At 41.2% G+C, this 23,473-nt stretch overlaps 1 protein-coding gene across 1 annotated transcript in view; it reads left to right on the forward strand.

The window, feature by feature from the left end:
* LOC126382469 (partitioning defective 3 homolog) overlaps positions 1–23,473 on the forward strand; it is a 289,875-nt gene that overhangs the window by 165,191 nt on the left and 101,211 nt on the right. The window contains exons 13-15 of the mRNA XM_050032353.1: positions 8,049–8,237; positions 9,569–9,739; positions 15,499–15,652. Coding sequence (XP_049888310.1) covers positions 8,049–8,237; positions 9,569–9,739; positions 15,499–15,652 — 514 coding nt within the window. The remainder of the gene's footprint in view (positions 1–8,048; positions 8,238–9,568; positions 9,740–15,498; positions 15,653–23,473) is intronic.

Here is a 23,473-nt window from a genome sequence, read left to right on the forward strand (position 1 = left end):
TTCCCTCGCTCCCCTCCACCCCCCTCTTTTTTTTTTTTTTTTTTTTAAATTCCCCTCAAGCGGCTCTTTCAGATGCCATAAAATCGACAGGTTTGTTTGGCCAAAGTTGAGCTCGCCGCTGCCAACCTGCTAATCGTTCCAGGCACTGCAGTGGAGAGAAGTCTGTGTGTTAGTGTGTGTGTGTGAGTGTGAGTGAGTGTGGAGAGGAAGAAGAAGAAAGTGTAAATGAGGAGCATTTCATTTCAGTCAATGCTAAAGATTGACCGGAGAAGAAGGAGAGTGAAGGCTCTGAGGGTGCGAGGTGTGCATTAGATGTGCAAAGTGGGAGAGGTTCAGTGTTAGAAGGCAAGTGAGAGAAAGGAAGGAAGTAAAAAAGAAAAGAAAAAGGGAAAGCCACAGAAAGCGAAAGGAGAAGAAAAGAGGAAAGATATATTAAAGAGATTTAAAGTGTTTTCACACCTGCCCTGTTTGGTTCGGTTCAATCAAAGTCAAGTTTATTTGCCCCCTAAGTGTGGTTCGTTTGGGCAGGTGTGAACATAGCAATCGGGTGCACACCAAAACAACTGGTGCGAGACCTTCTTGAAGAGGTGGTCTTGGTCCGGTTACAAACGAACGTGTTCCGATCTCGATCCGAACTGACTGCAGTCGCATTACACGTTGTTTGGGTTAAACATGAGCATGTTACAGTCCTGGAGGATTGTTAATGTTCGCCTCCTCCTGTTCTGCCTTAATATTCGCTTTAGGTGCATCCAGTGCATCAAAACATTGTTTTCTAGTTGGAAAAATGAACAATGCAAGCAATTAAAGTACAGGATGACCAGCGTTAAGATCAACCTGCGTAGTTGTCCCTCCATTGTGACATTAGAAAGTGTCGCATTTTTCTCGATATGTACTCTTCTTCAAGGTTTTCTTTACTTCCTGGATTTTTCCCGCATGGAAATTCTGACCAATCAAGAGCAGCTTTCTCACGCAGGCATTTGATCTGGTCCGTTTGCAAATGCTGCTGTGAGAGCACGAACCAACTGTAAGCCATTATGCAGCTGTGTAACAAAATGAGTCCCTGATTTGGACCAAAGCAAGCGAACTTTAGGACTGAAAGCACCCTAAGATACTGTATACATGTTAAAACTGTTCATCCACATTAGTGTTTCTCTGATCGGTTTCAGTCATTCCCATCTACTTATTTTTCTGCCTCTGCCTTCAGGCAACTGAACAAGCAGAAAACGATGATTTGACCTTGGCTTGTGGATGCCACCTGTTACCCAGACGAACAGTATTTCCTATGATGCTGTTCAGACGTCTGTCAGATTGTCTTCTTAACATCGCTAAGCAAGCTCAGGTTTTCCAGAAGCTTTGTTTACCTCGTCCAAACTAAAGCGTGTGGTTGGTATTTTCAGACTGTTTTGAAAAAGCTCAGTTTTGGGTGGCACCAAAATCAGCCAAAAACAAAGAGATAAAGATAGCGCCTTGAATTTTGCTGGTTAAATACGGATATACTCTTAGAAAGAATGTGAATAGAAGGAGATGGAGAGACGGTGAAAGCTAAGGAAAGAAAATGAGGGTTAGAGATGGGAGGCAGGACAGAAAAAAAAGAAAATGAGCAGTGGGAGATGTTTTTTAAAAAGAAAAAGAACGTAGAAAGCAGTATGAAGAGACAGGTTAGAAAAGGTGGGAAGTAGAGAAAGAAAAAGACGGAGAGCGGGAGAGTGAGAGATACAGACGTACAGTGAGAGAGGTGGCGGTGTCTGTCTCCTTTTGTGTTCCACATGGATTCATCCCTTTCTGTCGGCCTTTCATTCAAACTCCCTCGCTCGCTCACTCTGTCATTGTCATGCTCGCACCCTCTCATTCTTTTCACCCTTTTCTTTTCAGCTCCTTGCCTTTTCACCCTCGCTCTATTTGTCTCCGTCCCTCCTCTGGAGCCCATCACTCCCCTCCCTCCCCTCACCTTCATTCAACTCCTTTTACTTTGAGCTTTCTTTCCTCCCTTCTCTGCCTCTGTTTTATTTATTTTTACTTGCTCTTTTTGCCTTGTTTCCTCTTTCCTCTCTTCATTATCATTAGTCAGGTCCTGAAAATGTCTTGAATCGGCTGCATTTAAAGGTCGGGCTGGATGTTTTAGGAAAATGTCTCTGGATTTTTCAGAACAATATTGCAACTGTGATTATTCTCTATAAATTCATCTCCAGGCTTGTTTTTGTCTACATGGTATCAAACAAGGTACATTTCTACCCGCAAACTTATTTCTATGTGGAAAAACGGATAACAGATATTAGTTGCTTTCTTTTTTTGAATAGCAATCAGTTGGGTAAAAGCCAGAGTACCAGTAAACTTAGCTACTTTTATATTGAAAAATTAATCACATCTTGCTCACATTTAGTAATAGTAGTACAACTATTCAAGTTTGAGTTGGCGAAGTTGCTCACAGTGTAATTATGACAAAACTTTTCTGTAGGTCATGTCTGACCAGTTTTATTTCTCTAATAACACAGTTCTCAGCTCTGCCCTTTAACTGCTTGAGCTAAAGTTTTGTTAGCTTCTCGGACTGACAGGCCAATCTGCTTCACAGCTAACTATAATTACCTGACGTCCCTTTTCAGAACTTTTAATGTAATAAGCCTAAAACAGTGATATGAAAACTACTGTTCGCTTTCCATTAACCATCTGTCATGCTTGTAAACTACCAAGCTAAACGTTAACTTCCTGTCTGAAAAGATGTAACTAGCTAGACCAGGGGAAGGCAATCTGTGGCTCCAGAGCCACATGTGTCTCTTTTGCCCCTCTCCAGTGGCCCCCTGTGGCTTTGACCAAAAAAAAAAAAAATCATTCATTCATTTTGCGCAACCGCTTATCCTTTCGGAGGTTGCTGAGCCTATCCCAGCTGACATTGGGCAAGAGGCGGGGTACACCCTGGACAGGTCGCCAGACTATCGCAGGGCTAACATGTAGAGACACGCTCACATTCACACCTACATGCAGCTTAGGCCATGTTTACACGAAAACAATCCACTGAAAACAGAATCGTTTCTCATTTTCGTTTTGAAAAATGTTCCGCGTTTAGACGGCAAGGTTTTGATAACAATCGCCTGCACACGGACCTGTAAAAATGACCAAAAAGCTGCAGTACACATGCCAGGCCAGTAGCTGGCGGTGTGACGCTTACGCTTCCTTCTACAGAGCGGCGATGTATAGACAAACAAAATGGCAAGTGCACGAACGTTTGTCTGGACGGACGACGAGGTGGAGCTGCTACAGTAAATCTACACTATGATGGGGAAGCGTTGATAAATTCAACAGGGTGATCAGCACAAGCAGAGCTCAGCTTGTTGTTGTGATGGTCGACTTTCTCGCGCATGCCTAGTGACTGGAAGCGTAATGCGCATGTGCGAAAAGTCTCCGTTTTCAGAGGAACTGCATATTCCAAGTTTGCATGACAACCGAGACGGTGCCGTTTCCAAAAAATTGCACTCTGGAACCCGTTTTCAAAACATTGCGTTTTCAGGCACCCAAAACGCTGCTGTCGTGTAACGATCGGCCAAAACGTAACTAAAGTTAACCGTTTTCTGTTGAAATCCTTGTCGTATAAACAGGACCTTAGAGTCACCAATTCACCTATCTAGCATGTCTTTGGATTGTGGGACGAAGCCAGAGTATCCAGAAAGAAAACCCACGCAGACACAGGGAGAACATGAAAACTACACACAGAAGGGCTCCCCCGCCCTGGGTTTGAACCAGGCACCCTTGTGCTGTGAGGCGACAATGCTAACCACTGCACCATCTTGCCGTGTAAACCTTAGGATGTTTTTATATTCTCCAACTGTACAAATGTGTAGCCTGAACACCAAATAAGAAAAATGTTTTAACATTCCAACTAAAAATGTGTGTCATACATCTATGGCCTGGCACCTTTTCCTCTAAATTTTGCCAAACCTAGCAATACCTAGCCTAAAGTCTCCCACCCTTGAAAGGCTAAAAGACTGTCTTACTTTTAAGGCATCAGAATTAGCTGTGTTTCTTTTGTTGTGGATAAGTTAAACAATACAAATGACCCCTGATACCAAAAACACATCAAGCAGCGGTGAAATGCGGTCTGCAGCGAGCTGCTATGCAGTGTTTATGGAAAGGTTGGGCAACCGCTTCAAGCTGTGGCTCTTTGATTCTGCAACCAAGTGCAGCCAAACAATAGTTTACCTTTTAAGCAGAGAACTGCATCCAGTCAGTAAACACTTACTGTATTTGACACCATGGCATGTTGACCTATGCTATGTCCTATTCTTTCCCGCCTGGAACACATGAACACACCTCCTGCTTGCAGAAAAATGTAATTATTGTGGCTTCCTGCACTTCACCACTGCTTGGTGTGTATTTGGCGTAAAGATACAGATGTTAGCTCAACACTAGCTGCATGAGCTAAACTGTGTTAGCTTCACAGACTGATAGACACCTTCAAAATAGTGTTTTGATATGATAAAAGTTAAGCTTGGAAATGCGTGACTACTGCTTGCTACCATGCTATCAAGCTAACAGCTAAGTGCTTCAGGCCCAGCACTCTGTTGCTCTTTTTGGCAGCAAAAATACCCCCTTTGTTTTTTTTGTTTGTTTTTTTTATGACAAAAAGATACAGAATCCTTTTTTTAATCTTGAAGACTATCCATGGCTGAGAGTTAACAGTGTTATTTTGTAGTTTGGCCAACTCACAGAATTAATGCTGCAGCTGCACATGTCACAGTATTTGTATTTTGTTGGCAGCAAAACTGAAAATCACCAACTATACTTTCTGTAAACACTTTGGAAACTTCTCGAGTCGTGTTGATGTGTTTTACACTGTATGGCATTTAAACATTCTAATCATGAAATGAATCTTTATTAATGGCATTATTCAGCTTGTAATGCCTCATGTATCATTTAATAGCTGTCTTATTTTTAACCTTGAAATGACATCACGTTACTAATCAGTTATATTTTTGAGCGGTAATAATTAATTTCCTGTTTTCCTATTCTGACCATTCACAGTTTAAGAGGATTATGTTGTTAGCTTCTTTTTAATTAATTAGCCTTAGATTCAATTCCAGGCAGAATGAATTGGACTTAAGGTTCCAAAATAATTAAATTCTTGTTGTCTTACGTGTTATTATTCCTCGGCACTTTGCATAAGTTGTGTCTGACATCAAATTGGCTGTTTTTTTTTTCCTGTTTTGTTTTTAATTTGATCTTAAGTTTATTCCAGGTAGCTTTCATTTGTCTTTGGGGAGCATGCAGATGCCATGATAGTGTTCCTCATGCTTGCTTTCCTCTATCTTCCTCCTTCCTTCCTTCCTTCCTCCCTTCTTACTCCATACATCCTTGTTTTGCCTTTCTCCTCCTCTTCTGTCTCCCCTCCCAACCCCTCCTTTCCTGCTCTGCCTCTCCCTCCATCCTTCTTTTCTCCCTCCTCTGTTCAACCCAGAGCAATTCCATCTCTCTCCCAGCAAACAAAGGGAGCTAATGACATGCTGACACCGAGCCCGATGATTGAATTCATTAGGCGTGCACAATAATTGCCAGGCGTGAGCGTGCACGCACCCATCTATTCAGAGGACAGCTGTCAAATAACAAGCAAGAGAGAATAGCTTTTTATTGTTGAGCTGGAAGAGAGAGGGAGAATGAATACAGAGAAAGACTGAGAGAAGCACCTGTTGTGGAGGGGAAGAGAGGGAGAGTACTCAGCATGTCAATTAGGCTGCTGTGTTCATGCAGGGTTGCTGGGAAGTTTACTGCCTGTGTGACGCACTTGGTATCACGATCCAGGTGCATGGCGTATCGAATTTGGTCTTCGGGTGGTGTGTGTGCTTCTGTCTGAATCCTTCTTTGCAAAAGTCTTAAAGTTTAAGACCTTTGGAGTGAAGGCACACATAGGGAAGTGTGTTTAATCTCATAAAGATTAGATTAGGTTTTACTTTGCCTTGGGCTGAAATAAGTTTAGGATTTGGGTTTAATCTTAACATCAAATCTATGTTTGTCAGGGTTAAGGTTCAGCATGTAATAGTCAGGATAAAAACAATGGTAAATCTAATGTAAGAAGACAGTTAATCACATCTGTGGTATTTTTAATCCAACTTTAATCCATACATTTTCATCATATATTAGAGTTTGTGTTTCATTGAGGCATTATATACAGTGCTGATTCAAAATCAGGCAGCACAATCAGAAAAAAAAACTGGTTTGTGATAGTTTTTATCGATATTGCTATCGTAAAAAGAGATGTACTTATTAGGGATGCACGATAATATCGGCATGTCATCGGTATTGGCTGATATTGGCTTAAAATGAAATACCGGAATCGGCCAACACGCTGATATAATTGGTACATCACTGGTTTTGGCCAATATTAGCTTTGAAATGAACTATCAGAAACGGCCAACATGCTTTTTCTTAATTTGCACGATGAATAAATATCACGTACATTGAAAAGCATTGTATTTCATGTCTCCATCTGCTGGTGGGCCATAACAATAAGAGCATGCATGCGTAATATGATGTTAATTCCACTACAGAAGAGACTTGATGATGACTAAAATTAGGTGGGGGATAAAGTGGATATATCGATATCGGTATCAGTTATCTGTCAAATGAGTTGTTACATATTGGCATACCAGATGTAGGCAAAAAAATCCAATGTCTTGCATCCCTCGTACTTATCCATACTTGTTTTGCTGCTGAATGAATTCAAATTTATACACAAGATATGGGTGACATTAATCATATTATAGAATAGCAATAATAGCATGTCATCAGCAAAAATGTACTGACAGATGTACAAATATGGAGGGAACTGTTTTCGTAAAAGCAACAAGTTTACATTCTTTGCTAAATTGAACACTTGCATGTGCTGGATGTTGGATACCTGCAGCTGCTTCACAGTAAAAGCTCTCCAACTGCATTTGTTTTGCTTCATGCCTTGCTTTCACTGCACACAGCACATAGAGAAGTGTTAAGTTAGCCAAATATGTTGCCATTATGGTCACTCACTTATGGATTTTTCAGTTGTGGAAATTCATATTGCAACCCTAAACAAATTACTCCGGTAGGAACGCATTCCCTCTGATTGGTGGACTTGAATCAGGGTAGCATTATACTATTCCTGATTGGTGGAGCTAGCTACAATCTCTCAACTGCAGTTGAGGTGCTTGCTGTGTGGGAGACGGGGCTACAGTGTAGCTGCAAGACTTCACATGTTTTGATGAAAACTAGCCTCAGGCTACGCATCAGAAACAAACAACAAAGACTGTATCTGCTCAAAGCTTCACATATTAATGCTTTACTTTTGATCTCTACAGTCCCAATTTTCATCATGCTCCCTCACTTTGACTTGTTTTTTTCAGTACTCATTAACCAAATCTGTGATTCACCAGCACTTAAAACTGCAGCCAACAACACATCACATGCTGATTCTGATTTAAAACAAAAAAAAAAAAAATCCCAATTTGAAGCTAATACTTTCCTGAAAGTTTTAAACACCCACCTCCATGTTTTAGTATTGATGAACCAGAGCATCGTGCCTTGATTATAGTAGATAAGTCCATGGCTGCTTATACTAAGTACCTGAGCACTGGTGTGTTTAACACTAATATATCTGATGGAGCTAATGAGCTTGCACTCTGATTTACCTCCCTGCTATATGCCCAGCTGCAATTTATATGCAAGTGCTTTTCATTAACCTCAAATGGCCAAATGAATGTCTTTGTATATTTGGCCATTTGAGTAACACTCAGGGACATGTTGAAAGCATGGCGAGGCTGAAGGGGCTTCAGTGTTATTGCTTTAGGCTATAATAAATGCCTCTGTGTTTTTGTTTTGTATAATTAAATATGCATCATGGTATATGAGCATTTAATTGTATTTAAATGTGAACTGTGTCTTTGTGGAATGCTGTAGATTGTTCTGCTGTTGTTGCTTGCAGGGTTATTAATTATGCTATTAAATGTTATTCTAGGTACAGTAAGTTTGTTCTGTTGTAAAAGTCTACAATCTCAATGTCTCTTTCTCTTTCTTTGTTCCCTTTCTAACAGAAGACAGAGGAGGATGAGTTGGTTCTGACTCCAGACGGGACCAGAGAGTTCCTGACCTTTGAGATCCCCCTCAGTGACTCAGGTTCAGCTGGGTTGGGTGTCAGTGTCAAAGGCAATCGCTCCAAGGAGAACCACGCTGACCTGGGCATCTTCGTCAAATCAATCATTAATGGAGGGGCAGCCTGCAAGGTACGATCCCTCCTGCTGTCATTACTGGAGGGTTTGAGGGTGGGAATCAAAAAGAAAGGTTTAAAAGTGAGGTATTTTTTCTTCTGAGAAACTTTTTGTAGGGTAGTTTAGGTCTTTTGAAGACCTTTTTTATGCTTTAAGTGTTTAAAACTTATATGTAATTTTACAAATACCAGGGGTAATAAAACATTTTAATATCTGCAAAAAAACATAAGGTCTTACTATCAACTTAAATGGTGTTTCTGTATTTATTTTGCAGCCACAATTAGTGGATTTAAAGGCCGTCCACAAGTACGATAACTATACCAATAGCTATAAATATATCATAGTTTAAAATCATTGTCTCAAGTGTACCACACCACAGCTATAACGACAAAAGAGTAGTGGCAAATAATATCTTTCGGATCACCTCCAGAGCAATTTGACGAACGATAGAAACACTGACAGTCAATCAGAATCCATCCATTTTTACATTGCCTCACAGTTGGAGGGCGCAACACAGGCTTTGCGCCACTGTTGACAAGTAGTTATCGTTCATCAGTGTGGATACTCACATCGTCATCATTATAGTTATAGCTCTTGGTGTGAACGTCTCTTTATTCAGCAGCAGAGTAAAACATTTTGATAGACGACATTCCGCTTAAATCCATTTGACCTGATGTCCCTTCCTTTAAAGTGAACTGCTGCTTGTACCTGCTCTAGATAAATCCAACAGCCTGTCTCTCTGCGAAGATTATTCTGACCTGTGCACACAGAGACACACACAGTCACTAAAAAGGTCACGAAAGGCATTAATATAACTTCCAGATATCTGCAGACAGTCTGTTAGAAAGTGACAGAAGACGAGAGAGATGTCATGCAACACACTGGGTACATCAAACTGAGTCAATGTTAAAAATCTCACCATATGCCCTTGGCAGAGAAAGTGAAATGACTTTTCTTTTCCTCAGCAACTATGAAGGAAAGCTTCATCTGCGATAAAATCTATTAACACAAAGTGCCCTATTTTCTGTTGCTGTCTGTGGTGCTGCGCTGCAGTCAATTTCAATACTCTTTCAACTTGATTGTTTTTCATACAAACAAGCTTGTGTTGACAGAACATAATAATGGACTTAAAAGCACACTTCTCTGAGATTAGATCATGGCTGGAAACAGGATACACTCTGTGAGTGAGACTGTTAGTCTGATTAGATAAAGGTTGTTGTTAAGTTGGAGATACGGCTGCTTATTATTCATCACACACATGCCGTTTGGTACTTTGTATGTGTTATTAAAAGTTTGAACACCAAAATCTACAATTACTTTACTTGTGATTTCTTGTCCACCAACAGGACGGGCGGCTTCGGGTGAACGACCAGTTGATTGCTGTCAACGGAGAGTCGCTATTGGGAAAAACCAACCAGGATGCCATGGAGACGCTACGAAAGTCGATGTCAACGGAGGGCAACAAACGTGGAATGATCCAGCTCATAGTGGCCAGACGAGTGGCCAAAAGAAATGAGGTAAGGAACATGGTGAAGGATGAATTGGATTAAGACAGGTGTGTGGCTGTCTGCAACTGTTTTCAGTTGAGTTGGGACAACATTTTGGATATACAGTATGTCTGATAAGAAGAGGTGATGCTGAATATTAGTTAGTTGGAGTCTGCACGATCAAAACAGTACATGGGCTATAACAAATACATGTATGCCTTAAGGCCCTGACACTCCAAGTCGACGGCGTCTCTTGCCCTTGTCAATGTGGTGTATCCCACACCGTTCAGACTGATTCAGCATATTGAATCAGCGATGGCATAGTCCATCAGTGAAGGAACTCAGTCTGATTGGCAGTTCAGCTCAGGGCACTGGAGAAGAGAAACGCAAGTGAGGAAAGTAAACAAACAGCTTAATTCAAGAGGGAGTGAGACCAAAACAAATTTGTTACACAAAGTTAGATTATTTTCTTTAGCCATCAAGCTCTTTAGCAGAATTGTTTCATGATGGTTTGTGTTATTGTTCACTGGTGCACAGTAAATATGCTCTATTCTTTCAAAATTGGATTGCATTGTTAATGTGCTTGCTGGCTAAATAGTGTCAAGATGGTCTTCCTATTTCCCTTTTTGAATGACGAATACAGACAACCCCTGTTTGCTGGTATTAGTTATTACCCCTCAAGCAGTCACAAAATATACACGCTGGTTAGCCGTCAGCTGTAGGCTTTGCGGTGTGTTCATGTGCGAGTTAGTGGCTGAGACACAGGCAATGTGAGGCAACACAACAGTTGGCATTCGTCGCCACTAGCTCTCTGAAGTCGGTTTGGTGTGTCTGGGCCTTAATGAAATTATGCTGTTTCATAACCACAGTCATTTTTGTTGTTTATTATGATCACATTTTACTCACAGCATTCATGGCTGAGACCTGGAGGTGGTGCAGCAGCATCATAAAACACATTTTACAAAAAAAAAAAAAATCTGACAATTCTGCAAAAAAATGTCTGACTGCTCATGTTGGTTGGCCCAGTGGACTCCAGTGTAAAGCTGTGTCAGAATGTTTCCAAAAAGTACAACGCTGACAACAAAAAAAAGAAAGAAAATAAAACCCACTTTGAAATGATTTGTATAGTAGTGGTTAAAACCACCGACCAAAAACATGTTCTTATTTTCAGTGAGGTCAGAATAAAAATATCGTAGCACATGTAAATACAGTGATTCATTCTTTTATTTACCCCGACTGAGCACACATGACCTTTTGCAGCAGCAGCCTGCTTCACACTCGAGTTTCACATGTTCACACCTCAGAGCTGCACATTACAGCTGCAGTACTATAGTGTTGACTGTTGACCCCTGAGCAGGTCCAGTGGAAAAACTGGAGGGGGCAAACACCCTGCACAAGGACATGTTACATGTTACAACATTTGTTATTGAGAAAAGGGGGGTGGCTTTCATTCACAGTTAGTGCTCAGGTATTTCTTCACCAGCTGATCTGGGATTTGAACCAGAGCTCCAGGTTGCAGCCTGGTCAAGAACTTTTCTTTTTCAGGCTGCAAGGCTTGAGAGTTTGATATAGTGGCTGTTATATCCTGCCTTTTTTATTTTAGTATTGCCATTGCAGATGCCGCGTATTTTATTTACTTTAATAACTTTGATCTAATGATAGGGACTTGGGTTGTTTGTGATCCTATTTAAAATTAAAGTGGTTTGAATTGTAGTTACTGTGTAAAAAACAAAAATGGAACTCATCTGACACTGCTGTCCTAAATAATGAAGACACTTTTGTGGAAGTGGAGTCATTAGGCACCACTTCAATAAGACCCTTTCTATGATACATGTACAACACAACCCAAAGCAAACCGTTGGGAAATACCCTCATGAGCAGCAATGAATCGTTTCATGAAATAAAAGTAAGTAGTCAGGTCACAGCAGTTCACCAACCCCTCCCACGCACGCTTACCTCCCTTGAGGGAGCTTGAGGGAAAAAAAAAAAAGAAAAAACATGGCTGCGAACTGAGCTACACAACTTTTTTCCTCCCCTCAATGTCATGTTTTTACATTCTCTCTACACCCTGGCCTGTCGCCTGCTTGAAAGCCGAGGCTGAGTCTGTGTGCGCTGCTGCTGTGTGTCTGTATATGAGCGTGCACGCCCGTGTGCTTGTGTACGCCTCTGGCACTGCCTGGCTTCCCCGCTCTCCTTTTCCAACCTGGTGTGTCAAAGTTTTGATTTCCCTCGGCCCGTCTGGTAATTGATAGCAGAGGCTAAGCCTGGAGGTGTGTTTTGTATTTGTGTGTCTGTGCACATCTCTGTGTCTGCACACTGTGTGTGTGTGTGTGTGTGTGTGTGTGTGTGTGAGTGTGTAGTTTGTTCTTTTGTACATCCTGCTTATGCATGTATGCATTTATTTTCAAGGATCTTTCTGTATATTCGCTTGCAAACAGATACCCTGTGTGTATGTGTGTATTGCGGCCATGTCAAGGCAGTGAGACTTAACAGACAGCATGGTGGATGAATAAAACTCGAGCGTTGGGAGTCTCGTCAATCTCTGCTTCACATGCAGAGCCGGAGGCATGTCCTGAGGCTGTCCAAGTGGCTGGCTATTTATAAGAAATAGTGTCCAAGACACTCAGAGAGGAGGAAAACAACAATTCAATACACTCATACTCAAAGAGCCTGCTCAGAGCGGATTTTGAAAGTCCCTATAGTGTCACTATCGAAGGTTAATACCTCATAACCAGCTGTCCATCAAATGTTTGTTCAAAATAAATAATACTAATTACTATAGGATGAAAGCTGTGGCTTATTTTGACATATTGTCATACCCACACTGACATATGGGATCAAATAATCCTGTATTTACTTTCCTCTCCATGTCTCCATCCCTTGACAGATGATCTCAAATCAATCTCAAATGTTTGCCGTTGCATAAATCACAAGCCCTACCGCTCACATTCCCTCCTCGATCCCCATAGAAACACAACGAACTCAGAGCAGCTGACTTCCTCATCACCGCTGGCACCCGATGGGATCGAGACCTTCCCGGAGCTCAATTATCAGCCTGAATATGCAATGAGCTGCGGTGTGATTTGTCAATGCGTCCTCGTATGGCAAATCCCCTTGGCTATTACTGAAGCGTTTTCACCTCGGCCCCCTCAGCCGGCCAATTCATTAACTATCTCATTGAAAGTCAAGAGCAGTGGCATGCCAACAGTCACAGCACCATATGGCGACCTTAGAAATTAGTTTGTTTCCGTGGAAGATTTGTTGCATCCGTGTGTAGGTTCAATTGGGTCTGTTAGCAGTGATTCAGGTCGTTTCATTGTCCTGTAAATGTCCTTATATTTTTTAGATAAAGTGTTGGTCTGATCATAAATTAGTATTAAACCTTTGATTACCATCATTATTTTGTTGGTTTCCATTGACATTATTGAGAATGCTAGAAACTCTGCTGTTTTCTATAGTTTTTCCATAGTTTGCTATAGTAACCAGTTGCCCTACTGAGCAAGATTTTATATCCAAGACAAATGATCATCTTCAGTGAGCTGATGAGGCCTTATTCACCCAGCTCTACCCATCCCGGAAGACAGTGGTTCCCACGGGGTTCAGATTTTTCCGTAGTCATTAGTTCAAGGTCCAGTTTAACATATTCAGCGTCATACTTGGTTTGGACATGTTGTCAAGCTAGTTTGCTGTCTCTGTCAAGTAGCTGTCCATTTGTAACTCACTCTATAACAGTAAATGGCACTTTAAAATAAAAGCTGTATGCCAGAAATTTACTGTACTTAAAAGTCAAGTGTGTTTTTGTTTTTTTTACTAATTTAACATGTTTGCGAGTCACTTGCGATCCATTCAGAATGGACCTGTGACCCACTTTTGGACCGAGACCCACCAGTTGGGACCCACTGCCCTTAGAAATTAAGAAATATATCCATGGGTATGTTTTCCTTATATGATACTCTGTTTGTCAGAGAACTGTCAACACTATTCTGATTAAATTCCTATTTATTTTTGGGGGCTTAATGCGAAATTCAGAGCACACGGTTCTCAACATGGAGGTGGCTAAGCCGGCAGCTAGCAGCTAATGGGGCCAACTCCCTAAACAGTGCTAAACAATAGCAGCAGTGCTGACAGAGCTAACGGTGTTAACCTGGGGGGAACTGGAGGGTACGCACGTTTCCGCTACAATGCTGTCCCGATATAAGCAGTAACCTGCAGCGCAACGCGGCATCAGGAACACACATATGCACCAACATGCACACAATGTTAGACCGGCTTACTGTAACAAACTACAGAGACACACACAGAGGTAGCTCAACTTCATTCTCTCCTTTGGAAGCCATTACTCCATTCTTTTCTTAACAAGAAATGGTTTGCTGCTACCGCTACTGCTGAATATCACATACAGAATGTAAAAACACAAAAAGTCTATTACAATGTAAACTTAAAACTACCACAAATAAACTGTAAGCTCCTCCATTTACAATCCCCGAATTCCCAGAATCAATACTAAGGATGTGCCCTCCTTGGTAAACATGGCTAATCTTCTAAATTATATGTTGTTATTGAATAACATACAAAACAGTATATAGGTTAAAATTGTCCCCACAGCATCCAACCACAACTTTGAAGTGCTGCTTGTGCATTGATGCAGCAAGATCACCAATTTTAGATTTTGCTCAAATTACTTACAGTATATATTTTTGAAGCCTATATGTGTGGTTGTTCAGGAAGTGAAAATATTTCTGGCATCAAGATTTAAACAAACACCTTTCTAGTCTGAAACCCACTTTATTACACTTCACACTTCTGCCAGCCTCCTGATGTACCCACATATGTATTCTCCCGTAAACTGGACTTGTTTGTTTACATCAGAATCAATGTGGCGTTGGTTATTACAGCACCTCAACAATTTAGTGAGCTTAAAGGATCGTTGGGCAAAGACCCTCTGCCAAAATCGAATCCCAGCCTAGCCTAGTTATAGTCATTGATCGGGGCAATTTGGCTCCAGTATTGACTCCAGTGTGATAGTGTTATCGCTCGTTATGCAATGCCGGCAGTGATGGTTATCTTTATGGCAAGGGCTGTCATCACCTTCAGTAATAAATGCAGAGGCCAAAACAAATCAATACAGTCAACTATCCAATGGACAAACAATGAGGGTGAAGACACACACACCTTCTCAGGCAGTGGATGTGCGATTATGGGTGACAAGACCAGCAAATGGTCTATTTGTCCAGCAAACAAGAGAGTGTCATCATGGGTCCTGGGGGAAATGTCAAGATGCTAGCAAGCTAACCATCCCCTGCGGGCAGGGCTAGCTCGCTAACAGCCTATTGGAAATCCATGCTCATTTATCATGGTTATCACACTGCTAGCATTAGCGTGGATAGCTGCCCCTGTGTCCATCCAGTACTGTTTAGCAAATGGCTAACATGTTTGTGTATGGATCATGGACACTTTTTACTTTCAACTATAACGTGAGATGTAGCACCATAATGGTTTTCTTCTCAAGCACAAAGGCATTATTTATTATTTATGAACCATAAGGCATATGCCTGGTCAAAACAACTGTAAGAAAAGTAAGCTTTTGCTAACTGTTGCTGCATCTACAAGACTCCACACAGAGCCAGGGCAGTATATAAAATCTGCAGTGTTTGATGAGCATAATCTCAGAGAATGAACCATACAGTACACAGCTATAGAAGCATTGAACCTTTTCATTTTCTTGAGTATAGACGAACAAAGATGAGTAAATACAATCACATTCTGATATTACCTCCCTCCTCATTCAGGAGACACCAGGGAGCCCACTGGGGGGCAGTCAGCAAACTATAAACACGTCCCTGGACGACCACGAACGCCGAATCTCCCACTCCTTGTATGGCGGCCTGGAGGGCCTTGATGACAACTTGATGCCACGACAAGGAATGATGCCACGCACAATAGGTAAGATTGACATTTCATTTATCAGACCGTATTCATTCGGCTTGTGATACTCTCTCAGTTGCTTCTGATTATAAAGTCTCCTGGTTGAGGTTTATGTGCATTCTCATGCCGATCTCAGTCTGATGCCAATGCTATGTTTTTATGTAAAGACTGGTATTGATGTTGATTGTTGTGAATATCAGCAAAGATTCTAATCAACTGTAAGAAGAGTGTGGAATAGGGCAACACTTAGAATATAAGTGCAGCATTAATACCTCTTCTCTGTTAGTGTGTGTTTTCTAGTTCCTATGGTCTTACTTGTCAGGTTTTGTCAGCACAGAATATGGGCTAACTTTGTCATCTGGTCTCAGTTCCTGTCAAGACTCAGTGGCTTTTAATGTCTCGGAAAATGTCAGGGAGAGAGAGACAGAGATGGAAAAATGGCCCCTGGACAATTTGTTGCTGCAGAGGCTAGTGATTGATTCTTTTTATGTGGGAGTTTGTTTTTTTGAAAGTGTCTGTATGTGTGTTAGCAGCATGCTTATCAGTCTCTCTGTAGATGACCTATCTGTCATTGCTCAAACTAGCTCTGAGCTGGTTTGGGAGTGAGTGTTTGTGTTTGTTGGACTAAGTGAAGGAGATTAGCAAGCATATTTGTATCCGTGTGTGAGAGCTTTGCACGCATCTGCACAGGGTTGCATGCGTGTAGCACTTGAATGATTGATGGACGGGTGATGAAGTTGCCTAATGTCAAAGAAAGGCTTCTGTGCACCAGATGGTGTAACTGCTCAGCTTGCTTGCGTGAAATACAAGAAAGAGCAAAATGACACAACTATCTTTGTCCCTTTTGTCCTCCGCAGTTGTTTCTTTGCTTTGCATTTCTCAATAAAACAAATTATCCGTATTATTTACGCCACAGAAAATACTTTGACCACGTCCTCTGCTGAATTATTGCGAGTAAGTCGAGAAAAGACCATAAACAATACACCTTAAATGATAATTAATTAAGCCGAGCAAGAGTTGGCGCACCACCTTTTAATCTGTTTTTTAAATTAGCTCCAACTAACTCTCCCTCATTAATCAATGCAACATAATAAATGTAAAAGTGTGAACTCTGTTTTCCTTTCATGCAAATTGGTTGACACTGACACTGTGTTGTTAGTTCAAACCAAAAAAAAAAAAAATGAGTGTGAGTTATGACTGACAGAGGAAGTGTTAATAGGTGAAGTTCCAGCACGCTGCCACAGTGGCTGCGTTCATCCATGCTTAACAAACAGCGAGGGTTTATAATGAGCGTACAGGGTCGGGAGTGAAAGCACAAGGCAGATATGCAGGAGATACAGCAGCTGACTGCTCAACAGTGGCAAACAAGATCATTGTCACTAAGCCGACCAGACGAGGTGATGCCTGTATTTACAGGTCTAGGGCTTTTATAGCAGCCAGAGTTTATCAAAGTGCTTTATTAAGTCATTAAAGACATAAAAGTAGAGGAACAACATGGTGCTACCAGCTAGACATGCCTATAGATACGAAACCAGAAAGCTGCAGAGATGAAGTGAAGAAATGCAGCGGACAAAACTGGAAGGAAGCAAATATGATAGATCAAATTCAAAGTTGCTGTTGGTATTTGTCCCTCTGCCCCCAATCCTCCCTACAGTAAAATTAAATGTTGTTCAAAATGTGGATCAGTAAATAATCATCAACCTTCACAAGAACACAAAAGGATTATACAAAAGATGGCGGTGCTCACCTTGAATGACCTCACCTCACTGCTGTCATAGTGTTCAGTGACATCCAACCCTCATCCTCTGAGGATTAAAAAGACACTACGTGCCCCCTGACTCATCATATACCAACACCTGCCGCTTTTTGATCCTCCGTCATGTGTGTTTTTGTGTTCACTACAAATTGACAGGGCCGAGCAGGGAAATTAAGATGTTAGGGTGGCTGGAGAGGCCTGTTTCTTCTAATATTTCACCTAACCTCAACAAGACGGGACACCAGATGCAAGAAACCTCCGAGGTTGGCCCGTGGAGGGATGTGCACTATATTATTACTAACTATCACAGACACATGAGACATTTTCCTGCTTATTAAACACTTAATCAGCCCAGTGGAGTGTTTTTTTCCCCCTGACCACCTAAGGGAAAATTCAACCCCAATTTGTCATGTAAAATATTTTGGATCTTCTTCCTCCGTGTGGTTTCTGAATCAGTTCAAATCACGTTGGTAATAAAACTTGGTCCATTTTTCCATGCGCTTGGCTTGACCTTGAGATATCAAAGCAGTGGATTTTTATTTTTTTTTCCCAGAACGTCACTCTGTGGTTTTGTGTCAAAGTGAGATTGGAGAGGCTGGGGAAGGATTAAAGCTTTATTTGAATCGTTGTTTAATTTGCCACTGTGGGCTACGCACAGGATAAAGGCCAGCAGCCTTCGGGTTTGAGCTGGGCATCTCCCTGTGGTCAGCTTTTTATAGGTGTATTTATATTATTAATCGCAGATTTATTCTAAAACAAGCTCCCCCAGTTGGAGCTTTAGACAACCGACACACACATTACAAGATACTTGCTGGAACGAAGGCAGAACTTTACATTGGATTAGTAAAGAATTTGTGTTTGCCAGATTTTTAAATGAAACTGTATCAAATGTAAGTACTCAATCTAAGTACTAAAGCTCAGTATTGTTTAAAAATTACAATACCAGCATCCTTAAAATGGTAATAGAGAACTTTATTTGATACCTTTCTCTGCTTTAACTACAGGCGTTCTCAAACAATTTAGTGGCGTCTTGGCTCACTCTACTTCACCAAACCAAAGGCTGTATGTGCTGTAGTTGCTGCAGTAGGTGGCCAATCACAGGTCCCATTAAATGAAAGAAAACCATATAAATTGTATTTTTTCCCTAGATTTGGGAGCAAAAAGAATCAAATGCAGTTATTAAGTTTCAGTAGTACTCGGTCGATACCTTAAAGGTCTAGCATCTGCCAATGAAGTTAAGGCACTGGAGTTCCCAAGTTGTTTGTTAAATTACCATCAAAATACAGTTTTTCCAAACCCACACGCCATCCTCTTGGTATTTTAATTAATTATTTTTCGCAGTATATTTAGTGATGAGTTGAAATCTCAAATGGCCTGCCATTTGGCCATGATCCAATGAGAAACTCCCAACACCTATCCCATCCTGTCAAATATCGCTGTTTTGTCAGTGGACCTTCACGTCTCCATATTACATGCTAGGTATCTTCTTGCGTCTGTTGTTGACGTTCCGGGACGTGGTGTCAATTTATGCTTCTTACATGCATTATGTTTTTAACTTTTCACAAGACATGTACAGTTTCTGCTCGTCAGATACATACAGTCGTTTTCAAAATATCATTACAACGTCGATAAAACATCTCCTATTTGCGTTTATTTCCTTTTGCAACAAAAGCACAGGGTTAGGTTTAGGCAGTGAAAACACATGGCAAGGTTTAGAAAAAACATAATAGTTCGGCTCAACATTTATACATTTATTTTTCAATGCAGTGAACACCACAAATACAATTTAATTAAGCGTCATTGATATCTCAAATATCTCAAAACATAGACAATTAAAACCACAACTAGGTCCACAGCCACACTCCACCAGACTTGTTTGGGTGAACCAACCCTTTAAAATACATTTCAGTAGTTTGGCCAATGCTTGGCGCCGTGCTTGTATTTATGATGATAGAGCTGCTGAAGGGTCTGTAACTTCTAACTTGTGTGGTCCTGAAATTCCTATAGGAGAATGCAGGAGCTTATTTATTGTTGCCACATGTGGTAATTTTTTTCTCGTCTTAATAAATGTGGTGATTCACAAACAGAAACAGTTGTGTCATGTTGGGTTTAAATACCGTGGAATGGTCTGGAAAAGCAGACGCCCGGCTCTCAGCTGCTGCAGTGCTGCTGCTCGGAAGCCAACAGCAGAAGTCTGTAGATGCACTTGGCAGCTCCCAGATGTGAACGTGTGTGAATACGAAGCAGAGCTCTGCCTGCTCAGCAAACCTCCCTTGAATAAATAAAAGTGTGTGTGTGAGCGCTGCAGGGGTCTTTTCGCAGTTGCTTGGAATAAGTCTTTTCTCTCTTCGTGAGGGTGCCACAAAAAATAAATCATGCATTAGGCTTTCTTAGAAGACAACATCATTCCCATTCAGAACATATCAGTTTGGGTTTTGGCCCATGCACGCTCTTAGATCACTTGCTGGCTTTCTGCACTCTGAAGATGCCCGGGATAAGAGTGACTTAATTATTCCTGTAGGCCAATAGCTTTCAAGGCCCAGCACCCCTGGCAATAACCTCCTTACTAATTATGCAAATAGACCAAGACAAAATGAAAAGAGAGAAGAAAAAAAACTCCTCAGCATGTCTTTCATCCTGTGTTATTCTCACCTCTTGCTATCTTCATTTTCATCTAGAAAGTCTGTTCAGCCCCCTTCTTTCCTCCTGGCCATTTCATGTCCCCCCTTTGCCCTCAAGTATTCAGTGGTTTTGCACAAAAAGCATCTGATAATAGACTCTCGCAGAGAATCTCAAATGAAATGCCACCTATTGTTTCACTGCAGCTCAGTCAGAAATTATTACAGCCACTGGGAAAGATAATGTGTGTTTTTTGGTTTGATTCTCAGGTGATGGGTGTGCGCTCCGTCCACATGGCAGTGCTTTTGTTGCCGGCGGATGGCTGCCCTCGGGTGCTGGCACTAAAACAAAGAGGCTTTTTTTTCCCCCTCCTTTTACCAGGCTAGTGAGTTGACAGATTCATTGGCTTTCTACTCAGTAGCTGCCAGTTGATTGTACTGCAGTGATTCAAACTGTGACATTGATGGGATTCTCAGTGTCGCGCATTGGACTGCTTAGGGAAATGGGATTAAGTGGTTCTGTGAATGCACGTGTGTGTGGACGCTTTTGTGTGTGTGAAGTGTATGTGTGTGCGTGTGGTCTGAGAGAGAGAGAGAAGTGGCCATGCTGTGTTAGAGGACTCACCCGGACTCCCAAATTCTCAGCGAATAACAAACACACGCAGCGGGAGGGGGCTGAAGGAGCACACACACACACACATAGATGAAGAGAAGCCACTGTAACAGTTCAGTTAGTGCACGAAAGGTCTGACCATGTTAAGGGCATGCACTCACACACTTTGGCAGATGCAGTCCAGCACACTTAATATGTGTGTGTGATAAATGCTCATTTACAAACACAAAGATGCATTCTTAGATCTACCTGATGCACATTAGGGCTGGCAATATATTGATATTATGTTGATATAGTGACATGGAGCTAGATATAATCTTAGATTTTGGATATCCTAATATCATAAATGTTGTTATTTTTGGTTTTAAAGGCTGCATAACAGTAATGTGATGTAATTTTCTGAACTCAAAAATATTGTTGTGTAAATATGTTGTGCAAGCACCAATAGTCAAATCTCCAATATAATCACAATATCGATGTCAAGGCATTTGGTCAAAAATGTAGTGATAATTGGTTTCCAATATCAGTTACTTTTTAAAAATAGAACTTTTCTCATTTTCCATTGGAGGCACCAACAGTGTCCCTACATGTTATCCTTTGACCCCCCACTGTTTCTCCCATTGAACAGTGGTACTTACTTAAGAATTTACTTTCTGAAGAACTTTAACAAACTGCTTAGACTCTCGACTTTTCAGCTTTTGTTGTCACTTTCAAGAAGAATGTCCATCAGTAAAAACTACCCAGGTACTGCCCATGGCAGAATTTACACCAGAAACCGTAAGAATACTGTCTAAATATGGTCTCCCTACCTTAACTACTCCGTTTGTTCTACAGTGCAGTTTATCCTGAAAAACTTTCTGTCCAAAGGGTCAGATGATCCAACACCACATGGTCTCACACACTTCCGCAAAAAGTCTCAGAGCCATTTAAGAAGCCTTCATTGGAAACCCTGAAAGGGTGGATACTTTCAAAAAATAATTGGCCGGTGATTGTATGAACGATTCGTCTATCGTCTATCACCACCTATCACAGGCAAACTTGAGCCAATTAGTCCGAGTCAACAGCTAGTTGGGGGAACAGCGAAGACATCTTTTCCATCAAAAAATACCTGTGTCGTTCTTTACTCTTCTTTCAATGGAGAAATACTCTCTCTCTCTGTCCTGATGCTGCCCCTTGACAGAGATTTGTCAGTTGGAGACCCCACTTTTTGCTAGTCAGTGTAGTCAGTGTGCTGTGCAGTGTAGTTCTGGGGATGTTTTGGTCCCCAGATTTTGCTGCGTAAGCTAACTCGTTAGAGTTAGCACTCTTGATTTTCACGCTACTCTCAGGTACGGTCAGCTGCAGACGTGATGCAGCGGCACAGAGGAGGAGAAACTTTCCATCTTAAGGCTCCGAAATAGCATCACATTCTCTCTTCTGCTTGGAAGTGGTGAATTCACTGCTCACAGTCACATAATGTGACAGTGGCTGGCTTTTGTTTGATATCTAGTGGTGGCAAAAAACGTTGTTGCACATTTACGATTTCATGTTAGTGCTATTAGCTTGTTTACAACATTACATGAATACCACTGTCACACTGAAAGTCCTGCTGAACCCTGTTCAAACTTTAAAACTTTACATGGGGGGAAAAAAAAAAAAAAAAAAAGTTGAATATTAGTATTAGATGGCCAAATCTGATTTGAATTCTGAGTGTCTTTGTCACACACACCTAAAACACACCTGTAGCTGCCAGTAGCTCCTCACAAGAAACAGCATGTATACATGTATTTACCTCTTACTTACTATTCAAATGTTAATAATCTCTCTATAGTCTTACTTACTTGAAAGGTGACAAGATGGATTATTATGTAATCTTGCAATTCCTTCGTGATCTTGTGACATCGCAAGGATCCAGCTGTCGGGCACTGCAACTAACAATCATCAGTTGATTTGTTTTAGGTAGACCGTGCTGAAAGAGGGTGTGTGTATTAGAATGTTAAATTAATTACATAATCTATGTTTATGTGTACCACAATACAAACATAAATGTGTAAACATACCCTGACACAACAATCAGTGTATCAGGATGCAAGTAACTGATGGATTGAAGCAAACCAAACCAACTGAAATTAACATGTTTTGGAGTTTTTGGAGTGCATTTCTAGTGTACTAGATATCAATGAGATTATTTTACCATTTTAACAACTGCAAGTTTTGTGTTGTCTTCTCAAATTTGAAAAAACGAACACTCAGAGTTAAACAGTTAAACACAGGGTTAAGAAAGTACAAACTGCATTAGTAGGTTAATGTGAATAGAAGCACACTTTGTAACTTCTTATTATTCAAGGAAAAAGACAAAGAGCAGTGACAGATGACTTTTTAAACCACCTTCACACACACTAACACTCTCACCATCCTGTCCCCCCTTTCTTCCTCCTTTCAGCTCCATTTACATCAGGTCATTCACCCACGCTGGCTGGAAGCAGCAGCACCCAGTAGCACATTGATCCCCTCGGTGCGCGGTTATGAGAAACAAACAGCAGGCCTGGCTCAGACCTCCAGGTCTCCGTCTTTAAAGCCTAACGCTTTCTAAAGACAAACAAACTTCTCCCAGAGCTCAGTGCACAAGGCTTTTATGACGCATTGAAGCTGCCCTTCTTTTGATGCAGCGGAGCCCCCCCGCTCCCAATTTCAAAATACAGATTAAAGACAGAGTCATGCGCTGCATATCAATGGGAGGTTTTAAGCCTTGCTTTTCAGAGGCAGAGAAAGGGGACTGTTTTATTTTTTCGCCTCAGCGCAGGGAAGTTTTTATCTTTATTTGTGAGGGCACAGCTTGAATTAATCATAGTGTTTTGACATAGGGACACCAT

The sequence above is a fragment of the Epinephelus moara genome, chromosome 21 (assembly GCF_006386435.1).
Source record: "Epinephelus moara isolate mb chromosome 21, YSFRI_EMoa_1.0, whole genome shotgun sequence".
Lineage (NCBI taxonomy): Eukaryota > Metazoa > Chordata > Actinopteri > Perciformes > Serranidae > Epinephelus > Epinephelus moara.